Source organism: Danaus plexippus, chromosome 17, assembly GCF_018135715.1.
Source record: "Danaus plexippus chromosome 17, MEX_DaPlex, whole genome shotgun sequence".
Classification (NCBI taxonomy): Eukaryota; Metazoa; Arthropoda; class Insecta; order Lepidoptera; family Nymphalidae; genus Danaus; species Danaus plexippus.
The window spans coordinates 6,855,943-6,882,319 of record NC_083548.1 but is presented as its reverse complement, the minus strand read 5'-3'; the positions used below and the strand labels follow the sequence as shown (position 1 = coordinate 6,882,319).

Below are 26,377 nucleotides of genomic sequence, written 5' to 3'. Positions count from 1 at the left end.
AAACGCGCGCCGCCGTCGCCGACTCGCTCGCTCTGTAAGAAAGAGAACGACAATACATCTTTTCATCACCTGCATTTTGCCAATAATTTTGTTTCATTCAGCTGATTCAGTCAACTTCCGACCTCGAACTGTAGTGGTTGGCGAGACTTTGCAGTGCATTGAATACATTAAGAAATATATAATATTAAAACAAAGTTAATATAATATCGATATGGCTGGTACGGAAATAATATCTAATAGTGAGAGTAATGATCAATTTTTTGAGGGTGTTGAAAAATTGATAGAAATTTGGTTTACGCCGGTGAAACACGCGGATCTAAGGAAAATCAGTCGGTAGGTCTCTAATTTCTTAATTATATGATAAAATTTCTTCATTTTACAGGCCATTACTGTTATAAAGGTTACCGGCAAAGATTAGACTGTGACTCGATTAATCTGTTACATCAGTAAACAAATATAAAGTGATATTGCTTACACGGAGTGTCGTTTAAATGGAAGATCATTTTAAAAATAGTGTCTTCAAGTTATTGTTATTGTTATGGAAGCTTCTCGAATCAGCTGTTTCACTATGATGCCGGTATAATAAATATTCTTTGACTTTGTGTCGGGCTGCCGTCAAACGACATAGTGTATTGATTGGTAGAAAAAGGCGGGTTATTACGATTTCGAATGAGTAATATCTGTATATTACATAACAACTTAGACGTCTTTTTTATAACTAAAACATATTTCAGTCAAGTTGAATACATATTGTATTTTAACAATTTTGATATAATATTTCCACATACTATGGGTACATACCCAAAAAAGCATTCCGTTAACATTATTCCGAGAAGTAAGACACAGAAATTCGTCGCAACTGGTTTCGCCCTGTAATTTGCAATGAAAAATGGATACCTCCAGAACTTGTTCTCAAAAAGGATGGCAATTAACAAAATCTCGAAAATTAATTGAGCAGAATTTTATGGATGCTGTTTTAAGATTGATAACATAAGATTTTTTCTTTTATAATTGTGTAATATATATGATTAACAAATAAGTTTTATTACATTTATTTCAAAATGGAACATTAAATGTTGTGATTTTTATTACCTTAGTATAGAGAGTGACACAAAAACCTTCCAAATCATGAATAAAAAGCAACTTATGATTAATTATCATTAATAAATATATATTGTTTATAGATTGATGAACAAATTTTTATTTACTTAAGGATTTAGCGGTAATTTTTCATAGAAGATTGTAATAGTAAAAAGTTTTGGTACATGTAATTATTTATTAGGTGGAAATAAGTTATAATTCAATATGACATCTATATTATTTCTGTTCCAGTCAACAATGGGAGAATGTCCTGAAGATAGTCCGCTGTGAGATCATATCTTTCACGCAGAGCGAGCAAGTCGACGCCTATGTCTTAAGGTAATGTTAACATAAATGAAAAAACTAACTATAATTTTTATTATTGATGAGTATACAATTTAAATATTACTTTGTTTCATCAATACATAATGGTTTTTTAATGTCTTTTCCATATTTTATACATAAAAAAATGGTACTTTGTCACTTGGATACAAAATAAGATAAATAAATTAAGTTATTCGTTGTGAGAAATAAAATATTTGATATAAAATTAATAGCAGAGAACTATTAGTTTACAAGTTTTATTATTACAACATTTTTTTTTTATATTTTGGACAGTAAGTAAGTATTTTTTTAAGTTTAAAAAATATTAAGAAAAATTTATAATTTGAACCTTTGAGGAGTTGAAAGTATTTAATGCTATTTGTCTTCATAAAAATACCATCATGTTAATTAAATTTATATGTTAAAAATATTAACTTCAAAGCAAAGGTTTTCAATTCAATAATTTTTATTTCATGTTTAGCCAAAATGTTATATTCTACATATATCGCCCTGATGCCTTTTGTTTAGTGGAAATAGACATTCAGGCTCATAAATGTATGTCCCAGGTGCACTTATAAAAAAAAAAAAAAAAATTAAGCTCAAAGGTAATGCTTAAAAGAAAGACAAATGTCAGTTGCTTTTTAAGTTTCTTTTTGACAGCAGTTGTCAAAACGAACAAAAAAAAACTAAGGAATTATTTGTTGTACTTTTTAAAAAATATCTTACGAAAGTGACCGTTTCGTTGTATGAAGTAAATTATGAATCTTTATATGTACTTATAAACGGACCTTGTATATCCTTTCAGTTTTTACAATCGATTACAGCACGCGATAGCTTTTTAACCTGCTTATCGTCGAGTGTATTTTTTTCAGCCATTCAGTGGCACGGCGTTCGTCCAATCTCCGTTTATTGTGACGTAGTCCTTAGTCATATGTACGAACACGAAAGTTCAAAGATTAAAGGGGTCATTTTAAATTATTATAGTAAACTTAGCTCATTATCCGCAAATATTATCTCACTGATAATACTAGCTACGTTTTAATGGAGTCATTCTCAATTAAACTTAATTGTAATTTACATGTATTAAAATAATCAATTTATATTCAATACGCTGAGATTTGCTTAAGTGAATACTTAAATAAATCCATTTTAGCTTTATAACGAAACTTACTAAACACGAATATGTGAATGTGTTGAGATACAGCTTCATTAATATTAAATCGATTATTTTAAATTACAATTTAATATGAGCTAAGCAGGTAATTTTTTATTTATTTTCCTGTATATCAAATCAGACCATATTATAAATAACGTATGTTGCATCGTTAACGTCTACACGTTACGTAGCTAACGTAAACGTAGCGTCTCATCCCGTATCTCTGACGTTGATAATGGGCAAACAGCCAGAGTGATAAACAAATGAATAAATATGGGCAGATTTTTTACTTTTATATATGTTTAGTACAGAAATAAATATTCGTCCGCTCGTAATGTCTAGGCATTTAGTCAAAAATGTTGGAATTTTTATAATCTGTGCTTGTTATTCTAATATATTAGTTACAAGTTTCCTAAAATGTCAAAAATATATTAGACCATTACATACATGTGTATTGTGTAATTTATTTTAATATTTTTGTAAAGGGCAATAAAATTGTTTTTGTTTTTTTTTTAAATAAATTTAGGTCATGTATTCAGCCCAATTTTCCACCATTGCGATTATATCTGAAACATACGAAAGCGATGGAAATATTCAAACGATTTTAATAAAAATACTAGGAAAGCAAAATACCTTATTTCTCTCAATATATATAAACACATATGGTTGGGTCATTGATTTGTCAAGCGATAAAAGTTGAAATTGAACGATAATATTAATAATTAATTGAACTAATATTTCTTTTAATTCATTAAAATAAGTCTATAATTCTTTAAAAAATATGTATTGTAAATATTTTTTTTTAATATTATGTACAAATCTCAGAAGATACATTTATATTTATATATACATGTATATAACATAAATATTATTAATATATTTAAATAAGATAAAAAGTTTGAATTAGCAAATACGTATTGATAGATAAAATATTTCTGACCTTATTCGTTCATATCAAACGATGTCCCCATGAGCTTGCGGCATGATGTATTATCTTACCAATTAACAAAACTTTACATTATTTTAACTATTTATTTATAATATATATATATACATATACACAAAGAGCGTTTCCACTATATTTATTATTGAGGCTCTGTGCTTATATTATTATTAATATTTAACTATTGTCTATTTTCAAAAAAAAATTGTAAGTTTTCAATGTTTTTTTTTGTGATTGAAGATAATGAATTTGATAAATTTTAGAATTATAGTATAAAATGTATTTGGAAACAATTCGGATCTTTGTTTGAATTTTTCATTGCAGTTTATTGTCTGTGTACTTGTTAGTGGTTATTCAACGTGTCCTCCTTACACCTATCGCACAGATATATAGGTCGTATGCTTCTTTGTTTGTAATCTATAAATAAAACAGATTATATTTTTAATGTAACGTTGTGCGGACGTCGTTCTGGTAGTTTCTACGGAACGTTGCACTATCGATCAAACATTAGGTTTACGCTCTGCCCTCTATAAGGTCAAGGTGGTAAAAGTCGCGCATGCGCCGTGTCAAACCATCAGGGATGACACCCAAATCAGCTCCTAAAATTACGACGCAATTAAACAAATCTATTTATAGAGTATCTTAAACTATTATGTCCTTACATAATACTTTGGGTTATAGGCGGTTATGACGACAGCGGTGCAGTTGGACGTTGTATTAAACTGGAAACGGCTTCAAGGCTGACATTGCCAAATTATACCGTCCTACTAGTTTTTATTAGGCATAATATGTTATAATGTTTTATACAACACACATACGATATGTTTGTGTGTGTGTTCGTGTATGCATATATTCGTCGGACGTCTAGCCACGCGGGCGTGACCTTGAGTGTAGATCAACAAAGCGTCCAGATTTATAACCATCTTGTATTTACGGAACATGGTTTTTATATAGCGGTAAACGTTGTGGAGATACGTATTTGTAAATCCTTCATACGTCATATATGACTAGAATTGAAACAAAAATTACGGTTATGATTAACTATAAAATACATTGTAATAAATAATGGCAATTTTTTTATGAATAACATTTATCTTATATATTATTCGTTAATCTGACCTCTAATAAATAGTCATTGGATGCCAATCTCTACATGCTCACCTTGGGAGTGTTGCTATCGTACAAAAAACTAACTTCTTTGTTCCCAAATTAAGGACGTTCCACATAATTTGGTGTTTCAAAATGTTTGTTCAAAAATAAGTCGACAAAGTACATATCTTGAACACTATTTTCAGTGAAATATTGTATTATATTATATGTAATTATATTAACATTTATTATTTACATGCACTTGTATGCAAGAATTTGTGCCAGTAGGGTCAACTGTAAAGCTATAAGCGAGTGCTTGCTTTTTATCGAAACCCTTAATTTAATCATTTTCACTATTGTTTCTTGTAAATATTATTCTTAATGAAGGTTTAGCTAATAAAAATCTTTTATCATAACGTTATGTAAGGTTTTCACGAGTATTCATTTAAAAGAACCAAATTTTTAGATATATTTATATCTGCTTCCGACGTTCCGTCTACTTTACAGCAACCGTGATCACGAAGACGAGATGAAATTATCTGTCAAATAGTCTTGTAATCTTGAATCGAGTGACATTACGTGTTATATAGTATATAGTAAGCTTGCTAGTAATTTTTCAATAATAATTAAACGTCCTTCTTACAGTCGGTTTCAAATCAAAGTTAGCGAGGGTTAAGTGTAATACTTGCATTTAAACGCTTGCGGGGAAATCCCCTCGAAGAACGATTTACTATGATACACGCTTGAAACATTCAGAAGAGCATTAGGACTTTTTTGTTACTATTTGATTATACGAAATAAAGATAATAATTGGGACTTTCACTAATTATTATCTTTTTTCTTTGTATAATTGTCTGATTTATCGATTGTAAGATCGTTTAATAAAAGTTGTCTTGGTGAGACGGTAATGCCAATGCCACTACTATTCCCAATGCCAATTGCCACATGCCCCCCTCTCTTCTTCTTAAAACCCCGCCTATGTTAATATAGGCCTAACATCGTCTCAAATGGAGTTTTATACCAAATTTGATGTTAAAGACTGAAGTCACATATTAATCATACGAGTATACTATGCAGGAAGTATTGTTTATTAATTTTTTTCAGTTTTTCCGAATATTTTTTTACCGCTTATAACAATTATTGGCAACAAATAAAATAATTTAACGGATATATTTTTACAAAAAAAAAAAAAGTAAAAATAAATAAAGTGAAATAAGCCTTTATTGCTGTTAGAATTTTAACTTATTTAACTACACATTGTTTAAAAAGTGATAACGGTAGAGGTCAGAAAACTATAACTATAAAAATTAACTTAAACTGAACATATGCTCGGGATTCGGCTTATCTCTTCTATTAACAGCTTGTCTTTCGACAAAGGCCTCTTCTTCGATTTGTTTCTGTCCTTTGCTGTACGTAACTATTCTAGCCCTGCTACTTGCTTCAAATCATCTTCCCATCGCTGTAGCTATCTTCCTCTTCTTCTTCTGCTTTCTCCAGGGTACCACTCCGTTATTATTCTGGTCCATTTCTCTTTCTTTTCAAAAAAAAAAAGTATTAGTCTTTAAATTAAAATTTGTAAGATTTTTTTTAAATTTCAATTTTATAAATAAAGAATGTTTACACGTAACCGGAGCTAAGCACGTAGCACGGTTTATAAATCCTTAACCGTAGTTAAACATCGGTAATTTCATTAATATTTTTTATATAAATAATAATATATTTACATGTTCATGAACCATTTAAAGTGAACCTTCTCACTTTGTTCTGTATAATGATAGTTTTGAACTGTTAAAATTTATTTTCCGAAATACATATCACTTATAAACTATATATATTATAAACTGTTATAAACTATCAGGAAATTTGTGCAAATATATGCGTCGTCGCCAATTCTTAGTTGCATCGCAATAATGAACAATGTGACGAGTATTTTTGAATTAAAAAAATATATATCGTAATATACGTGACTTAATTTGATTTTTTTATTCCATATATATATTATTATATATATAGTTTCAGGGCATTTTGTTATATCTTATATCTTTATGTATCATCATCATCATCATCAGCCTATAGGAGCCCACTGCTGAGCAAAAGCTTCTTCTCACATGGAGAGGGCTAGAGCATTAATCACCACGCTTGCTCAAGACGGGTTGGCGATTTTATATATATATATATATATCATATTATACTTTATGTCACATACTTGATGAGGGGGAATTGTGCTCGTATATAACCCGTCTCCCGGAGTCTCGGACCGGTTTCTCCACGAGCCTACAACGTGCTCCACCACGTGCTCGTCTGAACACATTGGATTATAATTCTATTAATGTATTTATAGATTACGAGCGTACGTAAATATAGTCTTGTTATGATTTACATCAGGAAATGATTTAATGCTTTTTAAAGACTGTATTGTTTTCTGATCGTAACACAACAATATTTAAATAGTGCACAAACTGACAGACACGCTCGCATATAAATGTAAGATTACTTAAGGGTATACCATTAACGTATTTCAAAAATTTCAATGATTATTGTAATGTAAACTCATCATAATGTATCACTTTGTGCCAATCTTCACACAGATCGTGATATCGATCGGAGCCTGCGCGCTGAGATGGAATATGCTTACATTGTACACAACAGCTCTTGATATGTTATTATTTATTTATAAGTTATAAACAATTTAATTTATATATAAATATATATAATAGGTATATTAAATAGATCTAACACCGACATTTACGTCGATTTAAGAATACTAACTATTAAATCCGAATACATATATTTAGATTTGAAAATTTGTCCTCAAAACGTATTCTAAAAGGCATACTTTATATATATAGTATTTGTGATACTTGTCCACGATTAATACACATATATATATATATGGTAATATATACATATATGAGGTGCATCAAGCGATAATGTTGCAACACTCGTTTCAAGTTGCAACAATTCTTAGTATTGTTGTGGACTGTTGCATAACAGGCAGGAAATAATTCAATGGAACTAATAATAAATAATCTAACCAAGATATGTAAGCGATTTAAATGCTAAGTAATAAAAAAAAATGTTTATCACGGACGTATTATCAGAATTGAAACTTTGTTATCTCAATGTGAACTATTTCGTTAGCTAATTGTCTTAGCGCGGCGTGTGTCAACAGTCAGTATCTGTGAACTTCGGCCTTGCTTAGATAGCACTACCGTTTGTTAGAATTGATATGAATTGTTATATAAATGTGATTTTGTTCTCGAATATGTATCAAAACGTGTCGGGGTTATGAGCGTTCTTTATAAGAATAACCTTGTAAGACGCGCGATGTGGCTGATAATGTTTTGAATTAGTCTTTGTAGCTGGTTGATGTATTATTTTTTTTTATTTACGCTTTAAATACATCCATTTGTATTCTGTACTCTTAGTTTGCACTTTGCACTACACACGGACAAGTTATTGTTTTTCATTAATTACATTTACGATCGTTGTTGTTTAGATTTAGGTATAGCAATGAAAATCTGAGAAATGTCTGCACTGATTTTGATAATGCGTACTCGGGGTTAGGAGACCGTAGGGTTGGCAACTCGATTTAATCTTTTGCCTCTAGAGACGTAAAGATGACTCACAGTTTGCGGTAACCCTAATCACTGAAGGTAATTTTAACTCGCTTGATATTTATATAATATAAAAAATGATTGCAAAATATTTGTACGAACTCTCGCTATGTATGACATCGATTCAAGTGACGGTTACCTGACCGCTGACGAGCTGTTGGTATGAGTATTTTATTAATTTACACGTTGCAAAGAAATCTCCGGATTAAGTTACGTTATTTATTTTGTGTGAAAGATTTCATTCTAACAATCATTAATGCTGCATGTGAGTGGAAGGAGATTTATCTGTCTTTTTTTTTTTCGCGAAGACATTCAGGAGACTTGGAACCTGGAAACAGGTTGTCATCTGGGGTGCATCAGAACTTATAAATTTATTTATTTACTTATATAATAGAAGCGAAATCTTTAAAAGTATACTTCAAAGTATAACAGCTATTTTAATTAGAAAATCGTTATGTATCTTATAGAATTTTTTTCGTGTGTACGAAATGTGAACAGATTTACTTTACGAATTTTGATTATAATATAAATGATGTTTGGTATTTGTTTCAAACAGCGAGAGCAGCATGTTCGTGTCTCGCAGACGCTGGATACTGAAGACCTGCGGTAAGACGACCCCCCTGCGATGTGTGCGATCTGTTCTCCAGCTTGCGATGGAAACGGCTGGTTATTCGAGGGTGGAGAACGTGTTCTACTCCAGGCGGGAGTTCGCCCGACCAGCCGAACAGCTCAAGCCGCATGACAACTTCGATTCAGAGGTGAGCTATATCAAATATCGCCCCAATAACAATTTCCAAGTGTTTTTTCGAGAATATATGACATTTTATTGCACATAGTCTCTTATTATATTACTTAGTAATTATTTACCCTAAAGAATTAAAAGATAATGATCGAAAATCATAACTTTGACCCAGCAACAATACGGGAGTTGGTATGTTTGTCACTTTATGTATTTGGACAAAGAATTTGAAATGTTATTTATTTATGTTAAATTACTATTACGTCTTATGAATGCGGAAATAATAAAGTAAGCAACGCCGGATGGAAAGCCTTGTAAATAAGGTATATACTTTTCTCAGTAACCATCTGAAATTACCGCTTTATATGTTGGCATCCGATATTAATATCATTATTATACAGAAACGCTTTGTTCCGTTTACTGTATCGATGTTAATTTTTCGTTAAAATGTGTAAATAATATCTCTATATATAAATTAAATTGTACTACATTTGCCAACGAAGTCGTTCGCGTTATCTTTTTAAAATTGCAAAGTGCATTTTAAAAAATATATATTTGAACCGACTGCCAGCGACATCTGTAGTCAGCGTTACTTACTACTTACGACACTATACACAAAACAACAGTTATACATAAATTACAGCCTATATCCTATTCATGCGTCTGAGCTACATCACTGTAAAGTTTAATCAAAATCCGTTCAGTAGTTCTCATGTAACAGAGCAACAAACATCCGTCCATCCTCCCACTTTAACATTAGTAATATTAGTATGAAATATATTAAAAACATTTTTTTGTAAACATATTCCTAATAAAAAAAAATTTTTTATTGGTCTCGCTGTAATCAAAATTATTTACTTACCAATAATAATTATTATTTACTTATCAATAAAACTAATATGTAATTTTAATTGAAGCATATATTGTCGTTTAATACAGACATATTGTATATCAATTAAGGTTAATTATTATTAATTTATTACCTGCTAACGGTAAACGTTTGCCCTAGAAAACATTTTTAATAGAATAATATAGACAGAGACGAAACCTCTCACCATTCCATGGATTCACCGTCCGGGTGCCAGGTCCATGGTTGCAGGGAGAGGAGCTTCAACAGTGCCTGGGACTTGCGACCCAGGTGTAGGTTTAAGGGACCTATCTAACGCGTTAAACGCTCACCTCCACCGTCCAAGCTCCTCTCTCTACCTAACCAAATTTGTAACGAGCCTGCTAGGGCTGCCTCCGACGCACGTTCCAAGAATGAACTGATGTTAGTTCTTGGCAGGCCTAAGCCTGTTAGCAGGTTGTAGAGAGAGAGATAGTTTGTATCATTTAAATACGTATCAGAATCGTACGTTCCGTTTCATCCTACAGCGTTTATAAATGTAACTAATTCCGCTGTGTATATTAAACATTATTATTATAATTTTTTAATTACTATGTAATTGAATTTTTATCTTATTTTTATATTTAATTATATGGAATTGTTATCTTAATAAGCTATTTTAAACTTTTATATTTTTAACGTTATGTCGAAAGTGGTTTTTAATTGCCAGTTGTGATATCGAAAGGGTAATTAAAATGAAATATTTGAATTATTTTCATTATAATAACTGTCTAGTACTGTGCAATTTTTTTTTTTGGACTCAGTCAGTATTATTTTAGTAATTAAAAAATATGCATTTTTTTCGATAAATAACTTCGATGATGTAATTAAAAGTAAAAATTGGTACAGATAACAAACATGTCTTTGTATAATTCAACGAAACTTATTTTGTTACAATGACAGATATATAGAAGTTTTCCAAATTCTCATCACGGCATTTATTTTACATTCAACCATATATTGACCATGTTTTATTTAATAAAGGATTAATGAACGTAGTCTTTTACTTTCGGTTATGATGAAACTTAAGGCAACTAAGTATTTTTAACCCCCGACGCAAAAACGTCGGGATGTTATAAGGTTGACGTGTCTGTGTGTGTGTGTATGTCCGAGGCAACGTAGCTCCCAAACGGATGATGCGATTTTAATGCGGTTTTTTTTTTATTTGAAAGGTATATCCGTCGAGTGTTCTTAGCTGGAATGTTTGGTGGAAATCGGTTCAGATCTTCAAGGTCATCAGGTCGTTTTTTAGGTGTAATAGCAATGTCACACGCACAGTTTGCTTGCAAGCATATGTGGGATCTGACATTTGAAACACTAACCTTTTGTCATAATAATTGCGTACCATTTTTGGGTCGAATATGCTGTCAATGTCAACTATTTTTCGTTAGAAAAGTTGCCTACGAAATATGACTTCAAAATAAAATTCATGCGCGGTCCATTATGTCACTGTTTATTTATAAAGCCAGATTCCATTAAATACTTTTTGTTATTGGTAATTAAAATTCTACATACACAATAACACCCGCCGTTTCAAAGTAACAAGTTTTTTGTACCTAATCCAGTTCTCTTATTGAACGCAATGTCACCTGTCTTTGTCTACGTGTCGCTTAGCCCTTGTAAATATACAGAATTTTAAATGAAATTAATATTTTTCGGATAACTACTCGTATTTTATTATTTTTAAAAACTAAATGCTCTCGACGTTTCGGTTACTTCGCAGCAACCGTGATCACGGGCGGACTAGACGTTTCGTTGAAACGAATACTCTCGAAAGTCTTAGACCTCATACTACAGACCTTAATAAACGAATGGAATCAACAAGACATTCTGTATAAGAGTTATAAATATTGTAATAATGTATTATAGCTTCGTAATATGACCAGGTGGAGCTACTGGATTCATTCTTCGGGGACGGTCGCGCGTACATCATGGGCCCCGAGGGAGATTGCTGGTATCTGTACACACTGCTGCCGCTAGAAGGTTGGTGATCGCTGTTTGGTGGAGTCAAAACTTGACTGATATAATATGTAGCTGGCCGTTTGAAGGAACGTCATATGATAAATCTGATAATTATCACCTTAATCCAGGGGTTGTCTGAATTGTTTCGTCTAAAACCCACTTTGGGAATAAATAGTTTTTTAGCGCCCTCATTTTTTCACATACTAGAAAACTAATATAACTTATCGCAGCTAAATGAAATTAAAAGTCATCGACTAGGCCTCTATACAACGCCTCTATTTTTTTCTGTTTCTCTCATCTCCCCTTTAAGCCTGCAGCGCCTACAGGACAGACTGCTTTAGTCGATATTTCTAATTTTGGACAGTTGAACTTGCTAAAAATAGCGAATTATTCCTTATTCAATTCCTCATATTTTTAATAATGAATTTTATTTTTCAGGTACGGTGGCAGCCCTGGAAAAGGAGCAGCATCACCAGTCGTCGGAGCCGGACCAGACCATAGAGATCCTCATGTCGGACCTCGACCCCGCGGTCATGGACATCTTCACTAGAGCCACTTCCGCCACCGCCGCTGATGCAACCAGGGTCAGTATTTACACCAAACATACGTGCATACATACATCATAAACATTACGGCACCATTACAATCAGGGATTTAATAAAAATCTTGTCTTCTGAGCATAATAACTACAGTTGTATGATGAGAGATACTAAAGTCATAAATTTAACAGCAAATGTAAGAAATTTGTATTAAAGTAAAAAAAAAAAAAAATAATAAACCTGACACAAGTTTAGTGTTGCCGTACAATATATATGTTATTGAATATACGAGCTCTGTTACCATAACTGTTCCAGAGGCATTAGTTTCGAACCCTGCTGGTGTCAAGTAACTTCTCACCACATTTATTCTATATGAATTTAAATGCATTACAAGCAATGAAGATATAGTTATAACAATAAAAAAAATGTATTTTAAAATTAATTCCTATATACATGTTGTACGTCTGTCTGTTCCCAGGCTTCTGGTATAGACAAGTTGATCCCCGGTATGGTGATTGATGACTACCTGTTTGATCCGTGTGGCTACTCCATGAACGGGGTCGCTAAAGATGTTAGTATATACATAGTACTCTGAATAATATATATGTATATATATATTATATTATATTTTGTGTAGTGCTGAAGTTTTACTATATATGTAGTAAGCATGTCTGTTTGTTATTTTGTAAGTAATATCAATGTAAGATTATAAGTAACATTGAGTTATATAATAAGTAGTACTGTTTTTTTTTTAATTACAAGAATGAATACAATGTTAATATATTTCTCTGTATTTTCCGCTGTCAATAGAGGGATCTGGAATTACCATCTGTAAGTGCTTAATCGGACTTAATCGGATATCCTTACTGTGGTAACATTATCATATAAAATATAAACAGAATGACTTATTAGAATAAGTTTTGATACAAGTATGTTATATGTGTATGTTATGTGTGTCCGTCTCGTCCAGGGCTGCTACATGACGATCCACATAACTCCTGAGCCGTCTTGCTCGTACGTGTCCTTCGAGTCTAACGTGTGTCTGCCGCCGGACGCCCTGCTGGCTCGAGTCCTGGCAGCCTTCAGACCAAACAAGTTCGTGGTCACCGTGTTCGCTACGCCGGTCAGTTGGTCAACTTTCATAATGAATAACTCGCCTCGTTCAACTATTTAAATTATTTATATTCGTAAATGTTAATGTAAACTCTAGAATTAATGTAATATTTTTCTTGTTTCATCACCTGACAGTGAAAATCCGTCAAAATTGGTTTATCTGTTTTAGAGATAAAACAGTCAGTCCATTTACATATCGAATACCTACATACTGCTACGTAGAACCAGTGTCGGGTAGTCAGTACCGTCTCTCATCATCATTCCTTCATTCATCATTTATTGTTGCAGGACTCCCCGGCGGCGGCGGCCACTCGCCAGCTGAAGCAGTTCCCGTCAGTGGGCGGGTTCCAGCAGAAGGAGGCCCAGCACTGTCGGTTCTCAGGCTACGAGCTGCAATACGCACTGTTCTCTAAGTTCCCGAGCTGAGAGCCAGCCCGCCGCCCCCCGCCCGCCCCGCAGGCCCGCCCACGCCCGCCAACGCGCGACGCCAGCGCGGCTGCGGCGCGAGCCCGCCCGCCCACGCCGCCCACGCCGGCGCTGCTGCGTCGCCTGGCCGCGGCGCTGCTCTGCCGCTGCCGCTCGTCCGGCGCGTGACGTCACACCCGCCGTTCTTTTCCCGTTATGTATTATTGTTTGTGAAGCACGGCCCGGCGCAGCTGGGGCCGGCGCCCGGTGACGCGACCCGATGTGATGTACAAATGTAGATGATAAATAGTTTAATAGGTTGATAGGTCGCTCGATGTCAACATTACCGTTACTATACGGAGTCTAAATTATATCTAAGCGTAGTGGATAGTGTAAAGTCAATTCGTTGAACGCATAGTTACTACAGTAGGGTGCGGGGAGGCGGGCGGGGAGAGGGGGTGGACAGATTATAAAAGATTTTAATATTGAATTAAAAGATTTCTTCTCATTTTACATGAAGTTTTATTGCTCGGCGTACGCTGACCTCCACCACCTTACATACATATTATATGTATTGAATACAGTCTAACAGTCTCAAATATAAATGTATATATTATATCCAACACGAGTAAGCATTTAACCTTAAATTTACATATTACAATGGACGGACACCTATTGACTGCTAAGCATTATTGAGTGGTACAGCACAAGGTGGTGTGAATCCTCCCAGGTGTTCCTCCAGGTATGCTGCAACATTTAGAAGTAACGCGTCCCGTCCAGGCGCCGCCACCAGCTGGACGCCGAGCGGCAGACCGGCGGACAGACCCACCGGCACCTGGAAATATAAATAATAATTACATTTATATTATATTGTCAACTATTAAGTGTTGGAATATTGGAAAAAAACTATTGGTGTGAAGCGTTCATTGAAATAACTTAGTAAATACATCCATATAGAGGTGTAGACTTTGATTTCTTTAAATTTATATTGAAACAACACTATTCATAACATAATGTTAACACACTATATGTGTAATTCTTTGATTTTGATATTGTTGCGAGTGCAGTACATTATGTATTAAATGTACTTGTTCTTTATGAAAAATATAATATTTGTATAAAATACATAAATACTTTTCATGTTTCATTATAACTTACTTACTTCTAATTGGTTGAAAAACTCTTGTTCAAGATAGAGGGTAAGGTAAATGTTATATTTTAAGTGAAATAACAATTTTATTAATATGTCAAATGATGATGGAAACTTCTATAGAAAAAGAAATTTAACTTAACTAGCTTGATGTGGACCTTATTCTTATTCTTTACAGAACTATAAGTGTAATGATATAAGCAGCACATATATATATATGGTGTTCATAATATATATAACTTACACACTAAGTTTATATTGAAAACTTACCTGTACAGCTGGGAATTTAAGAGCGTTGAATATACCCCATAGCGCAAAGTTAAATGGACCAGTATACAGGGTGTAGTGAGGGCGACAGGGGCTCGGCGCTGAAGGGAATATAAGAACACCTGTATCACCGAGCAACGTCTGGAAATAAAAAACGTACCTAGTGACATCTTACTATTGGTTTTGTATGATTTTTATTATATATAATTATTATTACACGTTGTAACATTTATGTTAAAACGTTCTTGCGTTGGAATAATGGGACCTAGAGTTTACTATGAAGAATAAATTTAGTTAAGACGAAGAATACAAATTAAGTTATGTATTTATACTTTCTCGTATTGACAGATGTAATAATAACTTTATTACAAATTTCACAATACTATACATGTTATAAAAACTGAGCAACTGACGGAGTTTTATTAGGAGAGACAGAAACTTTGTATTCATAAGCAAATCACATTTGATTTAAAAAAAAATTAGTACTATTTCTTAGTCGACAAATACATACCAAGAACAGCATACAACTATAACCATAAAAACTACGTCTATACTGTTTTAATAGCATACTACATGTCACACTTATGATATGAAGATACTTACAATGAGATCATCCCTCAAGCTGTCTGTGAGCTGGTCGGCCCAAGCGGGAGGCACAGCCGGGAACACTTGCTCGTCCAACAGCTTGAGGATAGCGGCCAATGTGAAGTCAGATTGACCGATTAACTGAAAATATATACATATATTGAATAATTAGTTCTGAGTTAGGAAAAAATGATGTATTATTTTTTTTTATTTACTATTAAAAATATTATTTTATTAATTTTCATATATATATATAAGATTTGTTAATATAATAAATTCTTTATCCTTAAAACGAGTTGGAATTTTCAAACTAGATGAGCTTCAAGATTTTATTTGTAAATCTATGCAATACTCTGCATCATGACCAGCGAGGTTGAGTAGCAAAAACTAGAAACTGTCCGTTTGTAGTTTAACGATACAAATTGTTAGTTAAGGTGCACCAATTATTTTTTTAGGTTCTAAATAATATATTATTAGTAATATAAAACCGACTTTTATATTTAATGAAAGGAGTATTTATTTTACAAAATATAGCTTAACATGGGCACGGAGTGCGAAAATGACTTAACGGTAAGTAGGGACTAGAGATGGACACTTCACGCATCGAATCGGTAAAGTAGGGTTCAATATCTGGTAATAACACTGACCTTTTTTCCCAACTCTATAACTCCGTAAGCCCTTCCATGGTTGTCAGTGAGTAGTTTAGCGAAGTCTTCGGTTTCTCGTGTCATGGCGTGTTTCCATAACGCGAAGCAGTGGTTGAACCCCGCGTGACTATACCGCTTCGGTGCTTCGCTCGCCTTCGACAGCTTCGATGTTACTCTGGAAACAAATAAAATATGGAATATTCCCGGAATTATTTTGGTCTGGAATTAAGTGATAATAGATATGATCGTGGAAATGAAGTGACCCGTGAATCTTTTTGATGATTAGAAAATAGTGTCACTTTAATTTTTAAACCTATTTATTCAGGGAAGGCCTCATCTGGCACTTAGTAAAGCTCAGTGCTTCAAATCGTGTTACTTCCTTTTGCTGTATACGGATGGGTCACGCAGCGAAATTCTCAGGTTTGGTCTAAAACTTCTCCAAGACCTCTCGTTACTCAGTGCTCTCTCATTTAATTTTATACAATCTAGGACTTAACGTTGGAGAAGATGTGAATTTTAGCGTGTTTCGTCTTTTTTATAACGAGAAATATTCTGACAATAATATTCTTAACTATTGATGATTGAGAGGAAGATAATAATCTGCCCTAATAGCCGACAGGGTTAGATCACGAGAAAGAAATCTGTCCTAGCTGTGATGTAACCGACAAGATTAACCAAAGTAAATGACTAGAAATACGCACATAGTCGCAACGCGAAACAACTTATTTACTAGTTTTAAATATTTTAACATGTTTATGCAAATTATTTCCAAGCAAAACCTGACGTAAGTTTTATAAAGGTCAATACTAAATATTGTTCATACTTATGCATGGCCTTCTTAAGCTCGCTGCACACGGGACTGATCCTTAAATCTTTCACGTCCTCGACGTAATAGAATTTGATATCCTGAAACAATTACTTATTAGTTCTGAGGTTGTAACGAAGATATATAAGAAAAGGTGTTTCAGGGATCCAAAAAAAATACCTTAATGTCGACTTTCCTATCCAAATCTAGCAATCCGGCTTTCTCGCCGGCGACGATCTTAGTGAGAGGTGCCAGGTCCTCGGGATGTTTGCTGACGAAGCCGATGGACGCGATCGTTGGATCCTCACCGCTCCGGAGAGCTGATCCTGATGAACAGGAGGATTAAAAGTTATACAGGATGCTGGTTATACAGGACGAAACATACTGTATAATAGAATATAGGACCAACAGCACTCCAGTATCAAACGAATCACTCTCACAGACGAACAACCTTCAAACATTTAAATACTCATACAGTCCATTTGTCTAATTTAATTTTAGTGCGAATAAAGTAACCAAAGAGTAAGGACGTATTGCTATTTTTACTAATCGCCATTAAATACATAGACCTTATATCAAAAAACATATACGAGACTGCTTATACATACATTATGATCAAAATATATGACCAAAGCTAAGTCTACATGACTACCCCCCGTTAGGACAGTAATGTCATCACTTCGCTTGAGTGGTATCAGATATCTTCTGGTTCAAACGACCAGTTTATATGGAATCAGCATAATTTTATGATATTTTATACATACAACGATGATGTCCGGGATATGTCCATTTTAATCTACGGATGCGTATGTTACAAGTATAACAATAGTAGTTGTTAGACATATAACATTATACAATATGTAGTTACTATATTTATATATATATTCGACTGACAGATAGATGAAATATGTCTGCTACATGAGAGCATATTTAAAAAAAAATACACAATTATATAAAATTATTCAAAAATAGCCTTAAAATTATATTTGCATAAAATGTATACCTTTAAGGCTGGTGTGTCCGGCCGTGGGATTGTACCCGTAGAGACCGCAGTAGAAGGCGGGCATACGAGTCGAGCCGCCAATATCAGAACCTGACACAATAATACTGAATGAAGGAAATTTTAATGCTGAGAACAAACAGTTGCTTATGTTACAAGTGGCGCGATCCGTGATCCACTAAGTAATATACTATAATCCTTATTTATTTTTATAACGGATTATAATTAATTACAATACTAAACCATTGTTATTTTGCAATGGCAACATTTAAGTATCAACCTGTATTTGAAAACTATGTTATTTTGTAGAACATTACTGGAAGTAACGCTGAACATTAAAGATAAAGTCTGAAGTACATCCAACAGTCTAACTTTTTTGCACTCATAAATTTTCCGATATGACAGTTTCAAATTAGTCTTAAGGGTAATGGTGCTTATATTGCAGAATTTTTTAGCGTCCGTACAAATTCAAATTACGACTTAACCTTTTTTCGGCAATATTTTTTCCAGCTCCGGAGCTCTATTCAATAAGACGCAACCTCCAACAACTTCATACTCACACAGTGATATAGGCGAGGCGAGCGCCGCGTGTAGGGCTGCCTCGCCGCCACTGGAGCCGCCGACAGTGCGGCCCGTGTCGTAAGGATTGTTCGTCTGTCCGAAGACCATATTGCGAGTCTCCTGCCTACACTCACATTGAATAGCACTTTTGTCATATATAACTAGTTTTAGCACCTGACTTTTTATAAAATGTTATCTGGTAACATAAGGCAACGCCATCTACATTCTGTGTCATGAGACTCCATACAAAATAGAACTCGTAAGGTCTGATGCCGCGGGTACTTATGAAATTTCGTTCTACAAGGACTAAGTGAAATCGATGGGTCCTGTTTATATTGTTTAAATTGACATTTTGACAATTTTGATTTCTTCGTGGTAAACGAAACCTCCCATTGAAATGATTATTTGTGCGAGATATTAAAGCGAAAAAAATTTGCTTCGTAACAATATTTCTTATAGAAGTATAACGGCATATTATGTAGCATGGATTTAAACGTATGAGGCTAATTGGTCAATTTGACATTTATATTTTTTTTTTAAATAGGAGACGAAATCTCTCAACATTCAGTGGATTCACCGTCCGGGTGCCGGGTCCATCGCGTTGTAGGGAGAGGAGCTTCAACAGTGCCTGGTACTTGCGACCCAGGTGTAAGTTTAAGGGGCCCCTATCTAACACGCGTTAATCGCTCACCTCCTCCAAGCTCCCCTCTCTACATAACCAAATTTGAAACGAACCTTCTAAGGCTGCCTTGGGAACACGTTCCAAGAATTAATTGATGTTACTTCTTGACAGGCCCAAGTCTTTTAGTAGGTTGTAGTAAGGTTTACCTACTATAGCTCTCGCCCCTACTTCTACCGCGTACAAGTTTGTGAGTCTATTATTCTTAATGAGTTCGTTGGGGATGTTGGTTTCCCAAGGAACCGTGAGCTATATTAGTACAACGCGCTATCAGACCAGAGTCTGGACACCGACGCACAAATATCGTCTGGGATTTTATGTTTCTTCTCATACGTATCTATTATTAAAGTCCAATGCCAAGCCACTTTAGTGATAGATAATTTTAATAAAAACTAACGTAAAAGCTAAAAAGTTACAAATATTAATATAAACTAGTGTAGCGTAAACTTACATTGCCCCTTAGAGCTTACTTTTCTTGGCAAAGAAGCAAGTTTCGTAAATTTAAGTTTTATCGATCTAAAGTCATAGCAATTTTAAACTTTGGAAGCTTCTCTAGTAAAATAGTCACTGCATTTTGCACCTTATACATGGGAAAATAGGACCCATCAATATAATGACTTAAAAATAAAATTAAATATCGAGCCGTATTTAACTAGATGTTCTTTGGAAACATTAAATATATTTTATAAATTCAAATTCCAAATTCATCATCGGAAATTATGGATGAGATCGAGAATTGAACCAGCGACTTCTGATCGTGTCCAAGGTTGCATCGTCAGCACATACTCGTAGGCTTAACGATGTTTCAACCACATAATATATCACATTATAGTATTAAGGTAGGTCACTGATTAGGAACGGCAACCGTTCGCATATTGTGACGCAACAAACTTGTGTTAAACTTTTTAGAACCTGCGAACTCTGAGAGACCACGTTTCGGGTGCTTCACTAACTAAGCCATAGTGTCCTAGAGTTATAGACGATAAAATAATCTCTTTCGTCACGAATATTTTCTATTATGACCTTTATTATATAAAAAATATTAATAGTACAACTTAAAATTAGTCATACTGCTATTTTCTTTCAGTGAAGGAGTATATTTATAATAAAATATACTACATATAATGAGTATATATATATATATAAATAAGAAATAATAATAATAATGTTATGGCTTTATATCATCTTATAATAAAGACATTAAGAACATTCATAAAATATTACGTGACTTATTGACAGTTGCGTGGTAAGTACTTTACCATGAGTGTGCATAGTCAAACTTAGAGAAGATAGTTTTATATTCACGAAACTCCGTATGTTAGTACCGTTATATGTATATAAATGAAAAAACTGGCGTCTGTATGTTTTTTTTTTTAATTTTTCTTAAAATGGTAACTTAATGTAATTTCCCTTGTAATGAAAATTAAAAAAATAATAATGTATCCTGCTAATATTATAAATGTTAGAGTGAGATGGATGGATGCATGGACGTTTGTTGCTCTTTTACACAAGAGCTGCTGAACGGATTTTGATTAAACTTTACAATAATGTAGCTCAGACGTCAGAATATGGTATAGGCTGTAATTTATCCCGGAATTCCATTACGTGACACAGGCTATAAATGTAGTTGAAGTAACCATATATATTATTTAACACATTTTTATACATTTGCGAGGACGAAGTCTAGAAAAACTAGTATTACATAATACTGGACTGGCCTGGTCACGGCTTATGACAAGGATGGTTCGTAATAGTTCTCACCATTTGTTGATTTCTGGTACGTTGGTGACAGCGAGGGGCAAAGCCCCGGCCTCTCTAAGCAACCTCACACACTCCGCGTCGTACTCGGCGCGGACATCACGACGAGCTCGAATACCGAGAGTGTGGAGCATCCCGTTAACAGCGTGGGACTCCTTGGCAGTGAAAGGTACCCCTTATATGTGGAAATATTGATACATGTAACACATTACGATGTATATTAATGTTAAACTAAAACTAATACCTTTTCGGATTTACAACGCGAATTTTTATTATTTTAAACTACATAATCACGGGCAGACGAGATGTGAATCACAGTTGCTGAAGAGTAACCGAAACGCCGGGATTATGTAGTTTTAAAATAATAAAATCCGCGTAGTATATCCTAAAAGGTTATTTAAACGAATCGTGAAGTCTTAGATCTCATTATATATTAATGTTTTTACAGTTGACTGAAAAATAAAGACTTTTATATCTTAATGCTGCTTTAAATGATCAAATTCATTTGATTTTTTAATATAACATCAGTTTTAAACTGCAGTTTTCTAAAACATGTTTTATCTGACGTTTCTGAATTTTAAAATTTGTCAATATTATATATACATATGTAATTATTATACTAGGACGCTACCTGTACCCTTACGACGGGTTTGAATAGTGTTTAAACAATGACAGTTAAGTTCGTTCATAAATATTCATTGACGATATAAATAAAGGTATATAAATTATAAAAAAAATAATTAAACCATGTGTTTGGATATTAAAAAATAAAGTCGGCTGTATAGTTAAAATTCATATTTAAATTACAATTAAGCCAGATTAATGAAAAAATATTTTATAAATTCCACGTTACATTATTATATATGATTTTATTATCTGCAAAATATTATGAGAGCCAATCAAAGTGTAAAGGGCATAATCTTTAAATTGTCCGTGACTTTTCACAGTTGTTAAACTGTTTGACAACATCTTGAACTTTATCATTTATGTACATTAAATATTAAGGGCGTGAGGTACATAAAATAAGGAATTATGAAACAAAATACCAAAAAAACGATTATTTCTTGAAAATAATAAACAAAAATATGACAAGGGGTTTTTTATTTATCAAATGTCACAGACGATTGAGTCTCGAGACAGATCAATGTAAAATGCTATTAATTATTTTAAAAATCCCTCAATAACACATCCGGTATATTCCCCTCATTGACGACACAAACATTATTGTCTATCGGACATTGGCTGAGTAATTGATGCATAACCCTTTATGCCAAAAAAAAAACTATATGCCAAAATGAGGGAAAACGCTTTTTATAATCTGTACGCTTACACCAAGTTCGTACCGTCACACTTCATAGGGCGCGTCAACATTATCTTATATCAAGTATTAACAAAGGTTATTTAATGAGAAACGGGAAACGCTTAGTATGTACGACGATGCATAATTGTGGTTAGCTTAAAACTAAACATCTCTTGTTATGCTAATACTTTTACGTGAAATTAAAATAAAGAATTCAATACTTAATTGTTGTAGAATATAATTATTTTTCTATCTACTTCGTTAAGACGGAAGCCAATTATAAAATTAATAAGGTGTATAGGATCATGTTGCATGAAAAAACTTTCAAGTAATTGCGACTATTATACTATATTGCTTTTTATATTATACATTGTTTTATACTTTCTCTTGTATCAAAAATTTAGGATTATTAAAACACGCGAATCGTATATATATAAACAGAAATGTAATTTTATTTTTTTATAATTTCTAACCTAATTATCTGATATTCGTTACAAATATAAAATAACAAAATAATTATTAATAATTCTACCAATTTTTATAACTTTTACATAATGCATTAATTAAATAACTTATTATTTAATGCACTAATTATTTCGCTGCTTGAAGGTGTGAACATTTTCTCTAATAAAAAATCGTTAGTTTATATTTTTAAACGTTCTTTAACGGAGAAACTGTTTTATGGAATATAATTAGTATGATATGGCTCTTACTCTAGAAGAGCCTTTCACAAAGTGGGCGATTACGCCCTCTTGTGGGCTCTAGAGGCTTAAATGGGGACAGTAATAGAACCAGAAAAAATGGGGGTGTTATGTAGAGGCCTAGTGGATGATTTGTAATTTCATTGAGCTGGGATAGTCTAGTGATTTTTCAGTAGGTGAAACAATGGGGGTGCTAAAAAATAATTTATTCTCAAAGTCATCAGTAGATAGAATATTCAAATATGACTATAGACTTATTAACTCACCCAAAAACGGTTTGTTCTTAAATTCCTCATCGGGAAGTCCGTCTTCAATCTTCTTATCAATTTCTCGAGCTTCCTTCAGAGCTTCTTCAAATCTCTGGTCTGTTACCGCATTTAGAATTGGATTCACCTGTCAAAAATATTTCTTATCTATGATGCATATGTTTAGTCTAAGGATCATTATGAATTTTTATACTTCTTTATACAGAAAAAATTTTTATAACAAGAGTAGTGTTAAATTGTAAAAAAAATATATATCTAGGAGGTCCATTTAAACTTGGTGCTTTACGAGTTTCTTGTCAAAGTTTTTCATGGTTTTCCACCTTATTCGGATTTTCAAACTTTTTATGTTTATCCAAATTGACAAAAAGATTTTTTGACCTATCATTTTTGTAAATTTTAAGATGATTTTCACAATCAGATAAATAGGTATATCTTATAAGCAATATATAGGTAGCAAGTTTAGTTTCCTAAATAAATAAAGTATTATCATCAAAAAATCACTTCATCTTGCATCTCTCATATATGATATTCCCATACATATTTGTATTAGAAAATAATAGAAACTAAAAAAAATTTGTATGTAAATCTATGTTAATACATACTTTATAAAATTATTGTTTGTAAAAACTAGTTATTAGATTTGGTTAAATATCTTGTTATTTTCATAATATTTGAATTTAATCAGCTTTAGAACTGAAAATGAGTACTCAATCAAACTAACAACGAGTTAAAATACTAAATTTACAGTTATATATATGTATGTATAGGAAAAGAACTCCAGTTACTCTTATATCAAACGTTATTGATATTTTTTTTAATTAGAAATGGATAGTATTGATGAACATCCCCCCTTATGGTAAGTGAACAATCTTTAAAAGATAAAGAACATTTTGACATAATGCATGATACTTTTTTTTTATTTGATACCAAAAGCCTGAAATCCTTAATAACTAAAAAAATAATATAGGAATTATGATTATTCTGATTTTATTGTTTGTAAGGAGTTTCAATGAGAAACTATTATTCAAGTAATCATTATCACTTGCACATTATATACTTAGACTTTGTCTGCCATTGTTCAATGGAAATTTCCATGTCATTAACAAAATTTAAATATATAAAGAGTTGCATAAATTTATGTGACATTTTGCTTTGACACATTTCAAATTATTGTCTGTAAGTAATCATATTTAATTATACATTTATCCTCTTAAATCACTTTTTACTTAGTGTAATGATAATTTAGTAGATTTACCTGTTTAATCCTCTCAATGCAGGCAGTAACAAGATCTTCAGATTTTAGTTCTTTTTTTCGTATTTTCTCAGCTAATTTCACTGCACTTTCCATAAGCATTGCATGTTTTTTCTCTAAATTTGGCAATTGCTGACGGTATTCATCCCAATAAAGTGAAAACGCGTAGTCGATTAACATATCCAAATAATAGCGGAGAGTAAAGTATATGCTTATCAATATATTCACAATCATTCCTTTACATATTTTGTTGCTTTTATCTTTGCGTCTCTATAAAATGAAAGGTCAACTTTAAGATCATTTAAGGTTGTATAGGATGCCATAAACACATTATTATATGCATCAACAAGTACTTGTGTAAGCAAAAATGAATTGAGTAAGCATTAAAACAAATAAAAAATATACTACTTATATGAGTATATTTTATAAAGCCATTACATTCCAACTCACATCTGGTTTTTCAGTTTTAGGTTTTTTAACATTCTTTGTAACCATTTTGAGTAATATATGTGTATTATTATAGATACGACTTGAATATACTTTTACAATGTCACTACACTGTAGTCTGTACACACACCAACGTCACACGCGTGTGCTGCTCGCACAACTTCTGAGAATAACTGACAAGTGTGAACTGTGAAGTGACTTCTGTTTTGCTAATTGTTATTCAAAAATCCTAAAAGACACTTGTCAAAACTTCGATTAAGTTTATACTTATTTTCTTTTTGTAATGAAACTTTGATGTATGTGACATTTAATATTGTTTTTTTTTTACGATTTGGCTTCATTGATACTGGAAATTGTTTATTGTTAAAATGGGACAAATATACTTAGGCTTAGGCAGAGATTCACTACTGTACATTTATATTTGTGTCGTATATTAAGTTTTGATACTTTTAATAAAATAAATATATGAAGTTTTTGGCCTTATTCATGCAGTGCAATATGAAGAGGTAGATATAAATTTATCATGCAGTTAAGTTTACAATTTAAGAAAATAGTGGCATAAAAACATTTTGCAACAGAAATTATTTTATACCGGGTCTGTATCCCAGTTTTGTAGAGGCGGAGGGTAAGTTATCAATTTCCTATATTAATCATAATTATTGATAGCATTTGACAAAACCCTCACGGGTCCGTCCAGTGGATTCCGTGTTGAATACTACGTTCCCAATAAACTAAAAATTACAAAAGGTCTTTATCAGTCATTTTATGACTGATAAATGATCACAAATTACTCTATTACTTATCTTCTTATAATGTTATCAGGATAAAGATAACATAACTGACTGATACATTAAGCGAATCACGTCACTTTCAGTTTTGACCGCATAAAAACTTTTTATTAATATCGAACTTGTAAGAAGTACCTACACTTTACACTTTTTATTTTGTAAATTTTCGTTTATCCACTCAAATATATACTCTTTGTGTTTGTGTAGTGTTTTTATGTCCCCCTAAATGTTAATCATTATAAATACATATTTAAGAAAACCTAATTAATAAATGTAAATGTTTGGTATTTTTAAGTATTTTACACTTGTTAAAAGTTT

The 26,377-nt window shown here is 32.7% G+C and overlaps 2 protein-coding genes across 2 annotated transcripts; one reads left to right on the top strand and one right to left on the bottom strand.

Annotated features, from left to right (window-relative positions):
• Window positions 1–6: 6 nt before the first annotated feature.
• LOC116771486 (S-adenosylmethionine decarboxylase proenzyme) lies at window positions 7–14,366 on the top strand. The gene is made up of 8 exons (XM_032663330.2): window positions 7–333; window positions 1,333–1,419; window positions 8,766–8,967; window positions 11,721–11,817; window positions 12,235–12,380; window positions 12,814–12,906; window positions 13,306–13,458; window positions 13,737–14,366. The coding sequence occupies exons 1-8, from the start codon at window positions 212–214 to the stop codon at window positions 13,872–13,874; spliced, it is 1,038 nt and encodes a 345-aa protein (XP_032519221.1). The 5' UTR covers window positions 7–211; the 3' UTR covers window positions 13,875–14,366.
• LOC116771488 (fatty-acid amide hydrolase 2-like) lies at window positions 14,352–25,458 on the bottom strand. Its single transcript, XM_032663333.2, has 12 exons — window positions 25,275–25,458; window positions 24,828–25,094; window positions 23,573–23,699; window positions 21,309–21,480; window positions 18,868–18,992; window positions 18,311–18,400; window positions 17,488–17,633; window positions 17,326–17,408; window positions 16,503–16,677; window positions 15,874–15,996; window positions 15,274–15,411; window positions 14,352–14,688 (listed from the first exon to the last, which is right to left on the bottom strand). Exons 1-12 carry the CDS (start codon window positions 25,317–25,319, stop codon window positions 14,536–14,538), a joined length of 1,644 nt encoding a protein of 547 aa, XP_032519224.2. The 5' UTR covers window positions 25,320–25,458; the 3' UTR covers window positions 14,352–14,535.
• Between the last annotated feature and the right edge of the window lie 919 nt (window positions 25,459–26,377).